We start from the raw sequence: 20,579 nt of genomic DNA on the forward strand, positions 1-20,579 counted from the left end.
TAAGGTCTCCCCTTCAGGAGCCTTCTCTTCTCCAGGCTGCCCCAGCCCAGCTCTCTCAGCCTGGCTCCAGAGCAGAGCTGCTCCAGCCCTCGCAGCAGCTCCATGGCCTCCTCTGGACTCACTCGACAGCTCCATGTCCCTCTTGTGTTGTGGGCCCCAAGAGCTGAATGCAGTGCTCCAGGGGGGGACCTCACAAGAGCAGAGGGGGAAATGATGACAGTTTTGTCATTTGACAGTTTTAAGAGTTGCTCAGCTACATGCCACTTCATTTATTATTTTGTAGAAGAACCTGACAATAAAATCTTTAAAAGAGACAAGAAGTTCTTCATTGGTGGAAGCTCTTGCCTAAAAGCAATAAATATTTGCTTTGCAAAACTTACAGGTATATTTTAATGTTGGGAAGCTCAAATGCTTTTCTGATGTCTGCTCCTTAGACTACAAAGAGATTCTTTGTGGTTAACCAGCTCCTACTTAGGTTTTGTCACCAGACAGCACATTAGACATCCAACAGGCCCATCCACTGGGCAGCATGTGTTAATAACTAGTGTCCTTGTCGGAAGATACACGTCGGGGCCTCTTTCCTAGAAACTCCTTTCTTCCTTATGTAAGGCAGATGCCACAATCAACTTGCCAGGCTGGTTTTGTGACATATAATGGGCTTTTTATTTTGAGGTTGAAAAGAAATTGCTAGAAATTCTCCTCAACTCCTAAGCAGCACATTGGAGCATAATGGATTCAACCAAAAAGAAAAAAGGAAATAAAAACAAGTCACCCATGTATTCTCTTTTTAGGCTTTAATAGCTAAAGCAAATAAAAATTTAGTGGCTCTGTGGCAATATATCCCATGCTTTAAAAGAAAAGGAGAGCAAAAAAAGGAGAAAAGAAATCCCCTCTTCAACAGCCCCAAGATATCCACAAGTCAGCCAATGACTGACAAATTTTGGAGCAGTGTCAAAGTACTCCGTGCCAGGATTAAAAGCATATGTAAACTTTATGGCTATGGTTATTCAAAAGTAATCTCAAGTGGCCTCTGTCTGCTGGCTTAATGAACATTTAGAGAACTGATCCTGCAGCTAGCCAGAACTGTGAGTGCTTTTTATGACAGACCGTTGAGAGCAATTGCAAATAGGGTAAGAGCTCAAACTGATGAAGATCAGACGTTTTATGTCTGTAGGTATGAAAATAAAGGGCAGAGCCATTTGAGACAGCGAGCAGCAGAGGCTCACAGATAACCACAAAACCTCTAATAGTACCGCAAAGGTAAAGGCCCTGTTCCAGGCTCATTTGAGCATGAGACCCCACAAACACCTCTAATGCTCAAAGAAGGTTGTCCATGACATTTATGCTTTTCCATACGTCAGCATTCCTACCTTCTCTCCATTTATTTGGACTCTCCAACCACACACCAGCCACCTCCACTTTGTTCTGCTCAGCTCATGCTCGATTTCATACTATAACAACTTACACACCTGGGCCAGTTCTTCTAGTGGTTTAGGGCACTGGGACACTAGGGCTCTGGGCTGCTTTATCCCTATGTGGTGTAGGGATGCCCCTAAGGTAGACATACTCTGGGGTCCGACAGGATGCCAGCACTCATAGTTTCGCTGGGAGAACACAAAACCACAAGCAAAGCAGATGGACATATTCCTTGCAAACTCATGTAGTCAAACAAGCGTATTTTTGCTGTAATCCTTCACTCATTCTGGTATTCGTCTGCCAGCATTTCTTGGGATTTTCTTTAACTCTCTGATGTAAGTTCAGATTTCTGCATTTCATCTAGAGTTACTCTGAATCACTGTTATCACGGTAAAGAGGATTAGTGGAAAGGAACATCAACAATGCTCACAACCTTAGCCAAAGTGCACAACATCATCATTAAAATGTCACTGCCTTGACCGTAACTACACACCGTTCTCAAGATCACATGCTTACCCAGATTATTGTGTGCTGGAGACATAGGGTTTGGTGATAAGTTTGGAGAACCTGAAAATCAAGACATTGTAATTATTAGTACAGCATCTGCACAAGGGAAAACACACCAAATCTTCAGCTCTGCCTGGGCTTGTAGAAGGGATAACCCACTTCTTACTTAAGACTCACTTTGTGACACCAGCAGCTCCTGTGATGTTGATTACTTGAGCATCCAAATGCTATTACTTATATCAGCTTGCTACATCTGCAATACTGCTAAGCATCTTCATAATGCATTCTCTTAAGCTTAACCCATTAATTTTCAAAACTGAGCAGGCAGTTGTCTGTTTTATTTGCAGTGATCAAAGCTCCAGGTTCCATGATGACAGCGACAGTTAGCTGGGCATTTAACAGCGTGATTTTACATTACTAGGCACAAACATACTCATAACCATCAAAAATTTATATCAACAAATCTTACTGGTTATGGGAGAATGGAGTATTGGATCAAGATATACAGCTGTGACCAAACAACTGTCAGAATTTTATCCTAAACCATTTCAGTTTGGTCCACAAATTGGGTGCATATTTCAGATATCTGCACTTGGATGTCCAGAGCAGTGTCCACAGTCTCTGGATGCCACATGGATGCACAGAGGTGGTACAGCCCATTTTTGCTTCTCCTCTCACACTGAGTTTTGCTGGTTTCTTTGAAATTTGTTTTTCTATAAAGAGGGAAGTCCATGACATCTGAAGGAAGGGATATAGCATTCGAACTTAAACTGGGTATTTATAGCACCTCCCAGGCCAATCCTATTCCAGTCCACTTTCCAAAAACCCATACATACATTCCACACGTCAACCACATTACCAATAATTGTATGCACTAAAATGGATTGTGCCAATAGGCTTATGTTTGATGTAGAAAAACAAACCCACACTGCCTTCCTCCATCTGTGTAAGTGTGGTGAAAGACTGCAAATCATTCATGCCTCTTTTAGAATCCCACGTATGCTCTATGGCTGAAGACATGCACAGAAACCAAGATATTTGTGTGCAGTATTTGCATTAATTAGGTTCTGCATGTCTGTCTCTGTGTAAGAGCCATGTATTTGCATAACCCTCTTGTAAAGCATCAGCCTTTCTAACCAAGGGTGTGGTTTTACTTTTCAAGCATAAGTTGTAAGAATTCAGAGTCCGATTCAGTGGTTCTTTTGAGTAGTGACACCACCCAAATCAAGATGTTTTCAACAGTTACTCCCATGTGCTTTACATGAGATGTCAGGCTACATTTGCACTCCCACAGGGATAAAATATACCTCAAACCACCATCTGATCTTCAGTGCCCCAAAGAAAAACTTTAGAAGTGTCTCTGATGTGACCTAGAAAGCTGCAGCAAATGGCAAAAGATGACTTACCTGCATCCATGCTGGGGTTCATCTGGTGGTCACTTGTTTCTCCATCCTCACTCAAATAGCCTGGAGGAGGTGTCTCTAGAAGCACAAAATGATCATACTGTCACTGCAACTGGATGCAAAGTCTGGATTTTAGACACCAAAAACATTGACTTTGCTATTCACAAGGAGCTAAATTTCTTTTTTAGTATGTTTCTTCCTCAAGCTGCTGAAAGGAGGAGCTGGCACAACCAGGATGACAGTCGTAGCGTGTTTGTGAATAACAGAGGAGGGGGAAACAAAAAAATCCGGATTTTCAATCCCATCAAACTTTAAGCCATGCAGAGAGTTTTCTGTCCACATATTTTCCCTCTCCTGGTGTGCAGCTGCATAGCTTGCCCATGCAAATAAGGTGTAAATTGCTTGTAAGAGAGACACATAAATAGAAGAGCTCAATTCCATCAGAAATTTAGTTTTACTCAAACTAAAATGGCTGAATTTCATTCAAATCTAACCATGCAGAGGGAACATTGAGCTTCAGATTCCACAATCAATTGAGCATGTGCTACTGAAGAGGTGAGTTTAAAGAAAACAAAACTAAACTAAACTATAAACAGCACTGCTGTGTCTACATTTACAGCTTTATCTATTTTTGCATAGGTTCCCACTCCTTAGCTTCATAGTAACGATGGGAAGAAAGACTTTCCAATCATCCAGCTTGGCATATATAGAGACGATCCACTGTGCAATACAACCCTTTTCCCTCTGCTCGCTGTATGGAAGATATATGGTACCTGGAATGTAGTTGCTCTGTGGCTCTATACCTGCTGGGAAGTTAGTGTTCTCTGGAATAGAATGGCTATAATCGTCTAACGGCGGGAACTCAGCTGGGATCTCTGTGTGCCGAGGCACCAGCACTGGAGGTAACACTGCACAAATGGAAAGGGAAAAAACAGAACAGCTTTAAAATGAAGTGACTGAAACCCTAGAAAATGAAGAGAAACCAGTTTGGAGTAACACCCTTAAATACATGCAGCACCTAAGTTGCTAATTAAGGGACACAATTTGATAGTTGCTTCTGAAATAGCAGCAGTTAAAGATGCTATTCTTAACATACCTCAGCTGGGGATGGGATACGTGCTTATCTGAGCACACCTAGTCTGTCTGCTCCTTGTAAGGCAAAGAAACTGGTCTTCCTGAAAACCCATTTAGGAGAAGTTATACCACATGATTCAAAAGGAATAAATTTCACATAAAATGAAACAGCAAGGTGGGATTAGCATAAACATCCAGACTGGTTCTGCAGATTTGTACCAGCACGCAGCGGAAGGATCTGCAGTTCCAGATGAAAGTCTCTCTCAGAGGCAGGAGACTTCAGAACAGGAAGTTCAGTTGTGCTGGGAGCTATTCTTAGATCCCCTTCAACTTAATACTAAGTTTATCCTTAATTTAATACCAACACTTAGGGATACATACAACACTGTCACAGCTCATACTTGTATCTACTATGTGTGTGAGTTGTTTGTGTGCACACAATGAACGCCACATTAGGAACCTGGCAACAGTGCAACCTGCTCAACTTGGATTTTATCGATTTAAAATGGTATTTTCCCCCTGAGTGCAGACTCATAAATTATTCTGCTGCATACAGTAAGAGATTAGCATCAATAATAAATACACTTTGGTTTTAAAACCCTACGCCTGCTGCTTTATTCAATTCTGAAATGCACTTATAAATCCCTTATGCTGGTACTGAGAAGCTGAGGTATCCACATTCGGGGCCAGCAGTACCTGGGGTTTCCACTCTTTGGTAATGATAAGGATTCACACAGACTTCATCCTTCTTCATGTTAAAGGCATACTCGCACATCTCCATGGCCCGCAGCTCATGGTGGCTATGAAGGTCTGGCCATCTCCACAGCCGGCAGTAGATCACATGGGGAAGACCCTTCCGATGAGACACTTGGAGCCGGCCATCTAACGATCTGCAGTCAGAACATACAGATGACAGGGATTTAGACACGTACACAAGGGTAGTACTGACCACATCCCATCAAACCCTACACAGGGGAACGTAAGGTGAAGACTGGAGGCTTCAGCAGGAGGCTCAAAGCAAAGGCTGCCCAGCCAACTCAGCATCCTGACACCATCCCAAAAGGTGCTGGTCACCAAAACCTGCTGAGACAGTGCCGCAAGGAGGCATTCCAGTCCAGTCTTCAGGCCAAGGAGATATCTCTGAAAACTACAATATCTGTTATATGAAACAGCCCTGCTCAGGATTTATTAATTTTCTGAAAAGAGGTTAATTTGGAGGCAGAGACAAGAGCCACAGCGAGTAAGAACACATCCATTTAGTGGCACTTCTTAAAACATCCACGTGTGTCCTCAGGAACAGGCCATTTGCATCACTCAGCAATTTATGCTGTGCATGTAAAGGTACATCTTAACATATGTGCTAAGAAAACTGGACTTTTAAGATACAGAGACATGAATTTCCATTGTGACAAATTCATCCAAAATTAATATAGATATCTTTCCTTCAAACAGTATTCCCAACCATTACAAACAAGCAAATCTTCCAGTTTCGTTTTCCAAATTGCAGCTTGAAAGCAAAGAAACAGATTTTCGGCCTTGCTTACTTTTGTTTTTACATCCAGCCTGTCTCTCCTCCAACTCACTTTTCACCTAATCCCATCCTCAGAATAGCCTGTTCCTAGCAAACCTTCCTGGGAAGGTTCAAATGCTCTCCAGCAGAAGAAAGAGCTGGAGCAGGGTCTCCTCCATCCTGGATGAGGGCTCCACTCCCTGAGCTGCTAAACAGAAACAGCCCCCAGGCACTTTGTTTGAAGTCTAAGCCTTCATTTCCTTTGCTTTTCTTAATGACTGAAATGGAACACTTCAGGGGGTTGGTGAAATGAAATATTCCTATTTTTTAATTTGTCAAGGAAAGAAAAAAAGGAGAAAATTGAAATTTTGCTCGGAATTCTTTCCCTTGGTTCTTTGTGTTGGCAGCCAATCCAGAAAAACAGACCAAACCCAAACCCAAACACACAAACAATTACTCCAGCAGTGGTTGTGCTAGTCTTGGCTGCCCTAAGAGAGTTTTCCCAAAAGCTTCCCTGGCAGAGGCTGGTAACACGCACACCTCTTGTAAACACTGCTACAACAACGAGGAAGGCAGATTGCAACCAACTCAAGCTATTACTGACAAGCACTTGATTTGGGAGAGCAGGAAAACATCTAAAACCTGCAAGTATATTACAGCCCTGGAAAATGCACAATGCTCCGTTATTTACAGCATGTATTTATAGTATGTATTTCTTCATATTGTGCCTGTTATTTATGGGTCACGCTCTCTCTTCAGACTGCTCTGTGATGGGGTGACCAACCAGCTTAGTATCTGGCACATTCTCCAAGTGTATTCTTAAGCCAAGCTCCTTCTGAGGACAGGAAAGCAGAAATCGGTCTTCCCAGGTGGAAAACCCACAAGGAGGGTGCCAGCATATAGAACTGATCTTCTATGGAAGGTGGGAAGGAAGAATCGTGGTGGGCCCAAGACTTGATTTATGTGACCCCACAACTTGTCAGTTTGTAAAAACTTAAAAAATATATCTACCAAAAGTGTGAAACTATTCACTATATTTAGCAAAAAGAGAGTAGGCTGAAACAAGGAACAAACCAGGACTGCTTTTCTGTTCCGCTTTCAAACATCTCTGCCCGCTTGGAAGGATATCTTGCATCTAAGTGAGGGTAAAGGAGAAAAAAGAAGACTCAGATTATTCCAAGTGTCCCACAGCACATACAACTGTGGCAAGTGTTCTTACTGTTCCCAGCCACCATCAGCAGATAAACATCACAGCAGCACAGACAGATTTGGGTTGAGGTTATCAGCTGAGATGGACGACTAACACAGAGTGTCCATGACTTCTGGATTACTTGAAAGGGAGAGTCTCTCCCTGTACTTCCCAGGGTGGAAGAGACTCTTTATACCTCCAACAAACTTCCCAGCCAGCTGGAGGGCAAAGTGCACTCCCTTCCCACCACCCCAGGGCTCTTGCTACAGCTATGAAGTCTTCACAAAAGATGAGCCAGTCCCTCCATGTGCCTGATGCCCTCTCTGGATGCAGTGTTCAACACCCAGATGAACATAGCCCCTCCACCAACAAAGTTCTTGCAGGAGACCGTGGAGAGACACCAGGTCACTGTTGCCTGAGCAGGCCCCAAATCCTGAACAGCTTCAGTGGTTACCTAAACCAAAACCAGCCTAAAAGCAGAACTGACTCTCAACCACTAGTATCACAGCTACTCATTTTTGTTAGCAGAGACTACACACTGTGGAAAACGTGTTGTGCTTGCTATCTACCACTGCTCCTGGCACGAATGCTGTCTGTACAGCAGAAGAGATGGACTGCTCTACAATCTTATCTAAACCAGACTTTTTAAAATGACAGAGCCATATGTTTTATTTTCAGATATACTGACCTCCCCTTCTCCCCTCTGCCCCCAATAAGAAGATATGGGAAAAGAAATTATATTTCCCCAAAGCACTGGGGACTAATTACATTTTTATGATTGTGAAATCTCTCCTCAGGCTCTCTGTTAAGGGACTTGGGACAAAACAACATTGTCTGCTTCTTCTTGGGAACAACGTGGCTAAGTAACAGCACAGCTTTATTCCTTTCTGCTGTCCTGCCTCAACCCTCAAGGAGTAATTTGACCAAAGCAACAAACCACTGGTATGGCTGAGATGGGACACAGGATTAGATGAGCAAAGACTGTGCTCTACTACAGGCAGCTCTTTGTGTAGATACAGCACTCCAAGTACCACAGTCAGTTGCCACGTCTGTCTTAGCTGACTGAATGCTCATTTGTAGATGCAAACACTTGACTGAGCATGAGAACTGTCTTGAGCACCCAGGTATCTCACTTATACAGGATCTAGGCTGCAGTCGTTGGCTTCTGTCCCCTCAGCATCATACTACAAGCTGGTTCAGGTCTTGAACTTGGCAGAAGACTATCCACTTTTCCATGGGTTAACAGGCTGTAACATTTCCTGGAGGAACCTGATTAAAGCCAAAAGCTGTGTGAGATGAGTTAGAATATACTTTTGTTAGCGTGCACCACAGCTGGGGATGCATTTGACTGGCTCACATCTCCGGAGTCCACAGCCCTCAGGGATGACCCAAGCAGGCGTGTGTCTCACATCTATGGGCAGAGTAATCTGATAATAAACTCCACAGCACACACAACTTCTATCCTTTCTTGGTCCTGTTCTGAAGCGCAGTCTGATCTTGAATGCTGAGGCAGTCCCCAAACCACCTGAGAGCTCAGCACATCCATTAAAATTAGCAGAATCTAAGTACCAAAGATTCCACTGGGTTACTGAACTGTTCCTCCCTCTTTCCTTTCTTTTAACCAGCCTGTGTTGAGCAGATCTCCCTGTACAACTGACTTGCTACATTCATTATTCCATGCTACCTAACAGGATTTAAAAAATACAACGCTGCTTTGGCCAAAAATTCAGTATTGGATGGTTGTCTCCAAAAGCAGCACCACTTATTTTGGTGGGACACGTATCTTCAAAGTGTCTCTATACTGCATGGTGGGATTAAACAGCAGTAGTAAAGAGCTCTTCCTTTCACAGTGTCGACGTTTAGAGTGAGCGGGTGATGCACACGCTGGCTGCCAGAGGGTGATCTAGTGCATCTTTTGTAACTAGCACGTATCCTGAACTTGCAAGATAAGAACAAGAAAATATTGTGATCCACAAGCTTGATTTACTGAGGGAAATGTGATGAGCTGTAGTTATCACCTCCTGTGAGTGTGAGAGAGTGTGGGCTATGAGAGCCTGTGAGATAAAGTAAAACCAAAGCCAGAACACAGCAAGATTGCTGAGCTGATACCAGATAGCAGTGGGTTATAGCAAAGAAATTAATTCAACAGTGATTCAGAAATACAAAGTCCTGATGTGAGAAGACAAAGAAGAAGGAGAGAGGAAGAAGTCCGTGGCTCAGTGATGTCAAGGATCAATCCATTGAGAGGAATAGCAAAGACCACAACTCCCTGGCCGGCAGACTGGCTGGGTGGCTGTGCTGGGTCAGGAGTGCAGACTAATGCCTCACAGGGTGTTTGTCCCAGCCCATGCTGTGGGTGTTAGTAACAAAGATAATGACTATACACCCATACCCTGCATGTGGGATAGAGCTCAGAAGACTCAGTGCTTGCTGAAAGATGCCCAAGGAGAAGTCAGCAAAGGCCTGAGGTTTACAATACGGTGCAAACATGATCAAGAGGTATCCAGTGGAGAGGTTACTCCACACCTAGGGCAGTTATAACCATAGATTTAAAAGCACTGAATGAAGAAAGAGAGACCAAGACCCCGGGAAAGCAGTGTTGTGGTTTGAGCCCAGCCGGTAACTCGGAACCACGCAGCCGCTCACTGCCCCCCTTCCTCCTCCCCCCGCTCCCGGAGGGATGGGGAGAAGAATCAGAATCTTATCTCCCACGGGTTGAGATAAGAGCAGTCCCGCAACTAAGGTATAATACAAAACCACTACTGCTACCACTAATAATACTAATGATAAGGGAAATAACAAGGGGAGAGGATACAATTGCTCACCACCCGCCGACCGATACCCAGCCCGACCCGAGCAGTGATCTGGGCCTTCCGGGTAACTCCCCCCGGTTTATATACTGGGCATGACATGCTATGGTATGGAATAGCCCTTTGGCTAGTTTGGGTCAGGTGTCCTGTCTCTGCTTCCTCCCGGCTTCCCCTCCTCCCTGGCAGAGCATGAGACTGAGAAAGTCCTTGGTCGGAGTAAACATTACTTGCAACAACTAAAACCATCGGTGTTATCAGCGTTGTTCCCAGGCTGAAAGTCAAAAACACAGCACTGCACCAGCTACTAAGAAGGAGAAAAATGACTGCTAGAGCTGAACCCAGGACAAGCAGTCAGGTAATTTGCATAAGGCATGGTCAGGACACCACTGCAGTATCTGTAAGAAACAAACAAAAACCCCCTCAGGCTGAACACCTTTAGGATTGATCCATCCTTATATGTTGTTACAAGCCATTTACTAGCAAAGTTTAACACATGCAATTGCTACTCCAACTGTCCAGACTGCTGCTGCTCAAAGCCCAAAGGGCAACTGTGACTCTTAATAGCAAAAACAGAGAGGGGAGGAAAAAGAATGACAGAAACATTTTTAAACAATCCTCTGTAACAGTCTGACACAGAGTGAGGAGTAAATAGGAGAACATTACATTGCGTAACAAGGATTTGATTTCCAGGCCTGATAGTGGGCTTTTTTGGTTGGTTGGTTGGGGGTTTTGTTGTTGTTTTGCTGGGTTTGTTTTGTGTTGAGTTGTTTTTAACCTGATTTGATTTGTAAGACCCTGAATTGGGAAGGAAAAAAGAAACCACCTACCCCACACTTTGAAAGATGTACTTGTTATTTTATGTTTTCCTCTTTGAGCATTTTGCAGCTATCTTTCCTCTAGATGCATAACGCAAGTCTCCCTTGCACCCATTCTCCTTCTCTAAAAGTAAAGTTGAAATCAGTGGGATGCAAAAGTGCAAATTAAGGAAAGTGATACAAGCAGTAAGTTATTACAGGTATTTCTGTCAAGGCTGGTGATCTTCAGATTTACTCTGTCAGAGATCCATTCCCTCCCCTTACCATTCAGATTCATACACTCCTGTTTGCAAAGCCCAATACTTTTATACCACTGTTATTAATCTTCCAAGAGAGCAAAATGCCTGAAAACTCAAGTATCCAGTAACACCAGCATGCACAAAAATTAAGGAAAAGAGAAAAACCATCAGGAAATAAAAGTGTAAGTTATGCATTTCCAAGGATTTCCTACTAAAAACCATGAGCAGAAGCTGATTTTCAAACCCACGACAGTAAGCTGCCAGTATGCTCTAAAATGCACTAAGAACTATGGCCACAGGCTGTGATTTTCTCTTAAGAACAAAACGTAGTTAGTAGTTCCTTACTGGCCCTGCATCTGGTCTACACCAGGAAAATAAGCATTTATTCTTGTAGCAGAATCTGGCTTTTGTGTGCAGAGCACTGCGGTATCCACAGGGCTTCACCCAAAAGTTGGATAAAATCTCAACTTTCCCTGAATGCTGGCCAAATGAACAACACTGAGTAAAAAAAAATGACCCATGCAGCACATTTGTGATTCAAAAGCTGATCCTTTGCCATCTCTTTCCCCTCAATTTGCTCAGCATCACTACATTTTCCAATTGCTGGTGCAGTTTTAACAGTACTGTCATTCAGGTTCTGGAAATAGAAGAAACTGCGTCAAACGGAGGTTTGCAATGCACATTATCGCACTGCCGTAGAGGAAACTAATAATTAATACTTCTCCTTAGCACTTTACATTTATAGATTAAAAGAATTAACAAACATCTCATTTGCAATACGTCTCTACGGAGAGAATAAGTTCTTGCTACCCCCAGAGCAATGAAGTTGAAAGATTCTTCCAAAGCAAAAGGAAAGTTTGTGTCAGAGGCAACACCAGGAATAAGGAGCTCATCACCCCCTCAATGCTACCAAAGATCACCACTATTTTGTGCTGGTAACTCATCTGGAGTGCTTACTCTTCCCACTAAAGTCTTCCTTTGGATACAGAAGAAAACCACATGTTCTCTACATTGGCAGATAGTAGCAGACATCAGATGCTTCCGACCTTCACAGCGCGTTGCTGGCAGGCAAAGGTTGTGACACGCTCTGGGCGGGTGTACACCACTCTGTGTGTACTTACAGATAAGCCCAGCATCACAGCACAGCTCCACGCATCTGCTGGCCACGAAGTCTTCAAGAGAGACTGCCAGAACCTGCAGCCTGCAGTATCAGGTAGATTTTAAAGGTAAAGAGCAATTCCCGTTTCTTCTGATGCTGCATAATTCTTCTGCTCGAGTCTCATTTGTGCTGGGTTTGAAAAGTAGCTGACAATACAGAAATTACCAATATATCTTGTGTGGGCTCCTAACTGCCTATTTACATCTCTCAGTCTTTACTAAGACTTTGCAGACTTCCCCTTCCCCCACTTGAAAGCTGAAGAAATACAGCACGGAGAGTTGATGTCAGGATCAGATTATGACAGCATGAGTCATTTATTAAGATTCCAGTAATGCTAAGCTCTTTAGCAGGTGCCTTGAGACCGTATTTTTCAGAGTCTAATTTCAGATTCAGACATAAGTATGTTTTATTGGTTTACCATAAACTGTCTGTCCATTGTTGCTGCTCTAAAGCCGCCTTCTGCTTGTCCTGTACTCCACAGCAATCTTCCCCGAGCTATGTCCACTTCAGCTCCCTGCTGACACGCAAGTAACAGCTTAGTTGAATTTAGATTTCTTTAAAGCTACAGCTAGATGTTGCTTTGTCATGTAGTATCATGACCTAACTGTTTTTTCCTCTGTAGTTTTTACTAATCTCTGTTATTTACACCACTTTTGCTCGTGCCACAGCTACAGGATATTGCCACTGGCTATCAAACCCAGCTCCCTTTCCTCTATTTATAGCCATTTTGTAATTATATGCCCCTACATCTTTCACCTCCTCCTTTTTCTGATAGCCAGTAGCACAGAAGATGGGTACTTCAGAGGCCCAACCATGCATGCCCTTCACCCTCCCACCCCAGAAAGGACATCGTATGTCCTAATGCTTAGTTAAGGCTTAATCATAAACCCAATTTTAAACTTCCTAATGTACATCCCAACATTTCTGCCATCTACACTTGTCCACCTGCATGTGGACCAGCGAGGTGCATGGCAGCCCTCAGAAAGGGTCCACTCTTCCATGACTAACATTTCAAAGGACAGCAGTGAATTCCCCAACAAGGCACAACCTGAGGACACACCATTTCTAACAACAGCAGCGGGAATTACACAGTTAAAACGTCTCTGATGGTTCCCCTCTACCTTTGGGAAGCCCAGAGCTGTCAGCAAAGAAGGTGAAAAACCCTCTAATTGTCCTTGTTGTTACTGCAAGAGGCAGATAGGGAAGCTTTATTTTGGTAAAAATGTGGTAATTCACTACTACTAGTTCACCATGAATAGAAATCGGTAGAGCGTAAGGGATGGAAGCGGAATCTGAGGCCACAAGTGTTTCTTCTAAGGGTACTGCACCCAAGCCTTTTCCCAGCACAAATGTAACTTTTTGCATGATTTCTGTAACTCCTCTCAACTTGAATTCCAGTTTTTCTGAGCAGCCCTCGTCCTTTTATTGAGTTCAGCAAAGTTTATTTGCCCAAATCTGTGTCAGACTCAGCTGAATTTATTTGTGCTCAAGCCTTAAGGGGACTGAGGGTGGAAGGAACAGACACAGCCTCTCGAAAGGAGCGTGCCTTTTTGAAAAGTCATTTATCACATGAGCTCGTCATTTCTTCCCAGAATCCCGTGTTTAACTCCAGTCCTGAAATCCAAACCCCAACACGCTTTCATCCAACCAAACCAGCGACTTCCTCTCGCTGAGGAGATTCCAGGCATACTGATGGGGCTGTGTTTTTGTATGTTCTGAGGACTTTCATAAGGAGAAAATGGAAGGATGGAAATGCCAAAGAGATTCAGATAAGCTTCCGTAACACAGAGCGCATTCAAAACAGAAGTAGCTCAAGAAAGAGGGATAAACTGGAGCACATGGTCCTGCTAGCAAGAGAAAAGAAAAGCTGCTGTAAAACTCAGTTATTCTGTTAGCTTCCATAGCACCAATACTGATTTACATTTAATATCTAGCTTCAACATGCATCATCTTCATACTGTAGGGAAAATAATCTTCCTATTTTCACTGAAGTCAGGAGAGTTTTGCAAATTAGCATCAACTGTTGCTATAGCCCAAAGAAAACCAGAGCTAAAGACCCAAGAAAAGAGTATATTGCTTAACTGCTGAAAAAGAAACTAATGTACTGCACAGTGTTTAGACAGAAGTCTCACACCAAGAGCTGCTGCCCCAAATATATGTCTGCTAACAAAAGCAAAAGTGATTATCATAGTGAGTGTTGAAAAATGACAGTTTTAAGACCTTGGACTCTCCTTCACACTATATACAATTCCCAGTGCCTTCAACAGAAACTTCATATAAATTCCAGGAGTCGGAACTGACTTCTCAGACAAATGTTTGTGCATTCTATCAAGTTGGGACAAAGCCAACATTTCTTATGGAAACATTTTTGGTGGTCCTGGGCAAAGAACATGTTTACTTTATAGCAGATATAACTAAAAATACACTGTGCTACAGCCTCCAATTATCTTGTTGGAATAGTTTCAGGCTACTCGAGGTTCATCGCTGTTATTTTCTTTATTATATAGTGAAAATGTTGCTGCTTTTCCTGTAATTTGAAAAGCAGCTATTTCAAGATTGGACATCTGTGTTTGTACCTCCCCTGCTCGGATAACAAGATCCAGGGTGAAGTTTTCCAGAGTGCCCATCTCCCACTTGCAGAAGCATCTCAGGTACTTCAGACAGGGATCGATACATTCCTTGAATAACATGGGCCTTTTAAATCTTCCATTAACTCCAGTGGCTCTACATGCTATTGCTTTTCAAGCTGGTTTAAAAGCAGCTCAGCTCTGGAATTCTTTGCCCAACCAGTACTAACCAACAGCACACCACAAACGAGGGGACCCTGGTCCCACAAACGCTCATGCTTCCGTCCAACGTCCTCCCCCACTCCCAGCCCCTCCGCAGGGATGTCCTTAGGGATCCATTCAACGGCAGAGCTACACATGGCTCTGGGATGAGGACCTGCTCTTCATTAAGGCTGCAGCTTGCTTACAAAAACTTGAGTCTGGGTTCCTCTGCCATCGGTCTCTCCCATTCTCCCAACTGATTAACCAGCTCCCATTTCCAACCGAGCTTTCCCAGCCTCCGACCCGCTCTGGCATCCTACGAGTTGTTAATGAATCAGTTCAGCATGAATCACTTCCCATGTGCAGACTGTGTATTTCATCACAGAGCCGATTCTCACAGACTTTCCTCCTTGGTCCCGATGACAAAGAACTACCTTCACTACCAAAACAAGCCTTGAAGTTTCCACAAGGAGTTAACAGAAGGTGTGTGCTGTGGGAGAGAGGTGAAAAGGGTAGTGGAAGAAGGCTGTGTTAATTTTACAGCTCTGACTTCCTTAATTATGAGTCACCAGCAATGCAGGAGAAATCCAGCTTGAAAAGTAAACCTAAAAGAGTGAGATGTCTTAGGGGAATGCTGCAGATTTCAGATGAAACGCCTCATTAAAAGCCCACAGAAGTTAATATTTTACAGTCTTTTCTGTCTGTAATTACTACTGAAATCAGAGACTCAGGACTCTGCAAGAGTCCACGTGTATTTGGAGGAACAACTTCATAAACTTCTCTGTCTCATAATCAGGTTTTACAGCACATCTGAGGAGGGTGAGGAAAGAGATGAGGTGGTTGTTAGTTTTATTTTGGGGGACTGTTTCTATACAATAAGAGAAGAGGGTTATTTGTACGAGAGAGGTAGGAAATGCTTCAGCTGAAAAATTTTTTTCCCCACCAAAAACTCTCAGCAGCAAAAAAGGAAGCTGTGTATGTGGCTACCTGAAAGCTTCCTTTCTTCCAGTAAATCTACAGATCAGTTGAAAGGGTGTTTCTCAGGCTACCACTCACAGCAGACGTACCATGCAGCAAGAGAAAGTCACTCCCTCAGCCATCCCCTCCAGCCGAGGTAATTATCTTATTCATGGAAGCCCAATTCTGCTTTCCTAAATTACAGATGATGTTAAAAAATCCCCAAACCCACCCTGAAAAACTTAGAGAAAAGGAGAGGGGAAAAGTATTTTCCCCATGCTGCAAGGAATTCCCTTGCTCACCAAAAATCACACTTCTAGATGTTGTTGCTCCCTCTATCAGGATGCACCACGTTCCCATCAAGATCTCCACTATCTATTGTAAGCAAAGCAGCACTAACATAAGCTGTTGTTCCCTTTCTCCTTCGCTCTCCCCTGCCTAAACTGCATCAGCTCTGCATTGGTGATACAACCGGGAGCAAGGATGTAGAATTTCAATGCTTACCTCTGACTAATGCAGGATGTGTGGGAGAGCAGCACAGCAGCATGAATAACAGCTCTATGAAGCACGTATCAGTATCACGCTAAGTCATTCTTATCATCCAAACAGGATCTTAAGCATGTGCGTGCACAGTACCTTTCCTGTAAAGGTTTTATCATGGCTATTGCTCGCATGGAAATCCAGCTGCTATGACATAGAAAGGAGCAGGAAAAAGCAAGCAGCTGACATCGACGTGAACAAATACCTTATTTCCATGTAAACATCAGTAGTAATAAAAACTTGAGGCAAGAAGTGATTAAAGAACAGTCCAGAAAAAAACCCAACACGAAAACAGGTCACCCTTCAACCACCACAGGAGACAGAACTGTTCCCAAATGGGATGTTTTTCAGAAGTTTTCCATGAGGTGTCCATAACGAACAGCTGAAAATATCAACTGCATCAAAATTCACATTTAAGGAACAAGGAGCCATTTCAAGTGGCTTTCCTGTTGTCATCTCCCCCTTCCCTCTCTTCAAACTAAAAAGAATTAACATTCACATCCTGGGAACCTCCTTGGATAAATGCTTAGACTTTAAGGTTAAGCTGGAAGCAGATCTGCTCTTGCCAAGGAGAGGGGAACAAGGAGGGAAGCAGACTCACAGGTAAATATTGGTTTGTACTTGAAAAAGCATATTTTAAAGCTGCTTTTGATTTTCATGCCAGCTTCACATCATCCTCTGTCAAACCTCGGTAGAGCAGAGTGACGCAGGAGGAACGAGCACCCTCTGTCTTTGCTCCAGGGTAACAGTGACACTGCCAGCCATTATCAGCCAAATTATGGAAAATGACCAGCACAATTCCAGAAAGAAGGGATGTTTTTCTTCCTCATTTTCTTTTTGGCCTCTCTTGGCTGGTGCCTTTAATACCAGCCACACAGGAGTCTGGCTGGACTGTTGTGTGTGGTTTTGGCACTCACGGAAGGGGCAATGAATGCTGTTTGGGAGCACGACTCTCCTCATCTCTGCTCCCATCTTGTAACCAACACAGGCCTCTCTTTCCCGGGTCTCATATCACTTTGCCATCTGGCAACCTTTACGAGTACTGAGCAGTAACAGTAGATAAAAGACTTTAAGCACTTTAAAGCCACAGGAGAGATTCCTCCTGGCCTTGCAGCAATAGTCCAGCATACCTTTGCTGTGACCTGAAAGGGGAATCCACAGAAGATAAACAAATTTTCAGTTCTTCAAATCCTAAAGTGTTTTCAAAGCTCTGCAAGTGTACAAATAGATGTATCCATCTTTGTGGTAAAACCAACACAAGAGTAACACTCAAATGTTCCTTAACACCTCAAAGGAACACTTCGGAGCTTTCACGGTCAACATGAAGACCACCATCACTCACTCCAAATCAAAGCTTGAGGGAAACTTGAGAAACAAACCATAATAAATACTCAAGATGAAATGCAGACAGGAGACCCAGGAACACCACCCAGCTTCTCTAAAACAACACGATGAGGCATAGAGAAGTAACAGTCAATTATGGCCTTCTTTTTATGTCTCCTCTTTAGCAGCATAATGCACTTGCTAGGGCCCTGGGTCAGCAGTGACTCAGAGAACAGAGGGCCTTCCAGTGAATCATCCACACATTTTTAAGCACCCTCCAAGTTGTGTTGATTGGGAGATGTCTCACTACCTACACCTTCCCTAAATACTTACTGGGCTGTCCAAGGTATGAGTGAGAGCAAGCAAGTGATCAAGGGTGCAAAGGAGCAGGCAATCCTCTCTGAATACGTGAATGTTACAAAAAGGAGTAGGCAACACGCAGAGACCTAACAGCACTACTCACTCCTACAGCTTGTGAATACTGGCACAAGCTACATGAAGATAGGGAAACAATGGGATAAGTCACAAACATTTGATTTCACAAGCCAAGACAGTTTTCTTTCCCCTCCCCTCGTGACTAAGCCTTTGGTCCACACGCCCACTCTACCCTCAAAAAACAACTCCATGAAACAAATTTGATTGCTCTAAAATACACACAGGCAATGACCAATCACACCTCCTCCTCACAGCACCAAGTCTATTTACTAAGAGTCTGCACCGTCTGCTTTGTATGTAACAGGATCCAACTCCCTCTCTCAATGAGACATTAAACACCAAGTCCAACTCCTCCCCATTTTCCTTATCCCACTCCCAAAGCTCCACATCTCCAGACAACATCGTTTGCCCAGATAAACTTTCTGAAATCACTCCTGCTGTGTAACTGTGATGTTAAACCTCACTCTAGGAACCTACCCACCATCTGAACCGCTGCTCCGCACCACCTCCAGTGCCCTTCCCCTTTTCTACTTTGTTCACTACTTGAGACATTTTCCTGCACAAAACGTAAGAAAACACACCCAAAAAACCCAAACCCCCCAAAGCAAACGAAGATCTACCCCCTCTTTTTCCTTTTAGCAACCAAAGCGACTTGCCTGTCCCCATGTCATCCCCACTAACCTCTTCCTGCTCTCTGGCACATCAGATCACTATCTTGTTCCTCCAACCCATCAAAAAGCACAGCTGCTAAAATTATCATTCTGACCCATCCATCACACTCCTCTCTTACTCTGCCCGGTATCTTCTACAAGGTATTAAGTTCAAACAGCACAGAGCCCAGCCCTTAAAGCACTCCAGCCCTCTTTATATCACATCTGAGAGCTCATCCCAACAGCAGTTTCTCCCTCCTCCTCTCAAATTCCCTGCCCAGAGTAGACATCCACATACTTCTCCTTGGCTTCAACTTCCCACCTCTCTCCCTGCCTTGTGCTGCTTTCGGCATTACCCTAGGGCACAGAAAAACCTTCCAGCTCTGATGAGATGGAAGGATGATTGATTCTTCACTGTCTCATTGCTTTGGAAAGGCCAGTTGAACTCAGCGTGCCATACACCATCAACATGATACAAAAGGCAAAATGGTTTAGAGGGAGGAGATGGTGCAAAAGTATTAAGGTAATTAATACAGCCCGTGGTTACAGTTTTCTCTGGATACTCCCATGAGTACTGTCTTGCATCTTTTACATTGCCAGCTATTCAGGGACAATCTGTATCCTTCCTCCCCACCCCTAAAGCAACAAGCACATTCTTGGCAGCTAAATTATTAATAAGGAACAAATGGTAATTGATTTAGAGAGGATTTGTCTCCTTAAGTCATCTAAGTCATGGTGCCCACACATCTTTGTTCTGCTTCCGGCCCCTCCAAAAGTGCATTCTCCCACCCAGACCCGTAACGGAGCGTATCCAGCTCCAAATTATCTGTGTTTATGTGACCTCTTTACCACTGTTGTATCTAACCACTCACCAGATACTGCAAAAGAGAAACACAGTGCTCATTGTTCTTTCTGTCCCTCTCTCTCTCCTTGGCCGGCAAAGAAAAGCTTAACTGGATTAGTTCTTAAGGATTTATTTTTATCCATTGTGAGCTTGTGAAAAAAATTAAAAATTAAAAATAAAATACTCATGGAAAAGATGAGTTTTGCATCAGGCTCTGAATGTGCTGAGCTTGGGGAATTAGCTCTCTCACTGCTGGTGGAAAGTTCCACAGTTCTGGCCCAGCTCTTCACACCAGAAGTATCTGTCCTCCTCCTTTTCCTCCTCCGGGCACTACTTTCTCACATTGCAGCTCCAATACTTGCAACAACAATTTTCACTCCTGTTTTGCTGAATGAACTGAGGATCACTGGATGGGTCCTCCCCCTGCTATGAATACGGGCTTACTTGTAAGACAAGCTTGAGGAGTGGCCCCTGAGAGCAGCTACTCCACAGGCTGTTATGGTAGTTGTAATTAACAGCACCACACACACATCCTATTGCTTTCCTAACACTCGCCACAATTTGTTTGGCATGAAGAACTGATCAGCAGTCAGCTTGCCATAAACTCAACCTTTTTAAGGCAGGACCTGTGGCTTTATTGAAAACAGCACAAAGTTTGTTTCTAGAAACAGTATGGAGATGCCATGGAAAACGCAGCACTGCTGCTCAAAATGCTGGCTGAATCCCAAACAATGGGAACTCTGACATGAGGCAAAAACAGACCTTCAAAGGCTTGTAGGCAAATATACTGTCACTGAATATTTTGTCATGGAAGCAAGAGCCTAAAAATATAACACGAGCAGATAATGCACTGCGACAGGCCGGCGCACATCCTGTCTTTACTCTGTAAACACCATGATGCGAATTGGCGCTACTGTAGAAATCAGGCCACCCAGACAAA

The 20,579-nt window shown here is 43.6% G+C and overlaps 1 protein-coding gene across 4 annotated transcripts in view; it reads right to left on the bottom strand.

Moving 5' to 3' along the window:
* SMAD3 (SMAD family member 3) overlaps positions 1-20,579 on the bottom strand; it is a 74,583-nt gene that overhangs the window by 16,680 nt on the left and 37,324 nt on the right. For 3 of the 4 annotated variants that reach the window (XR_003993128.1, XR_003993127.1, XM_030497382.1), the window contains exons 2-5: positions 5,097-5,290; positions 4,100-4,234; positions 3,330-3,404; positions 1,933-1,983 (exon numbers count right to left, since the gene is read on the bottom strand). Coding sequence is in view for 2 of the 4 variants with exons in the window: in XM_030497382.1 (XP_030353242.1) it covers positions 1,933-1,983; positions 3,330-3,404; positions 4,100-4,234; positions 5,097-5,290 (455 nt within the window). In the remaining 2 variants the exon portion in view is untranslated. The remainder of the gene's footprint in view (positions 1-1,932; positions 1,984-3,329; positions 3,405-4,099; positions 4,235-5,096; positions 5,291-20,579) is intronic. The other variant, XM_030497383.1, reaches the window with a different exon arrangement.

Source organism: Strigops habroptila, chromosome 9, assembly GCF_004027225.2.
Source record: "Strigops habroptila isolate Jane chromosome 9, bStrHab1.2.pri, whole genome shotgun sequence".
Lineage (NCBI taxonomy): Eukaryota > Metazoa > Chordata > Aves > Psittaciformes > Psittacidae > Strigops > Strigops habroptila.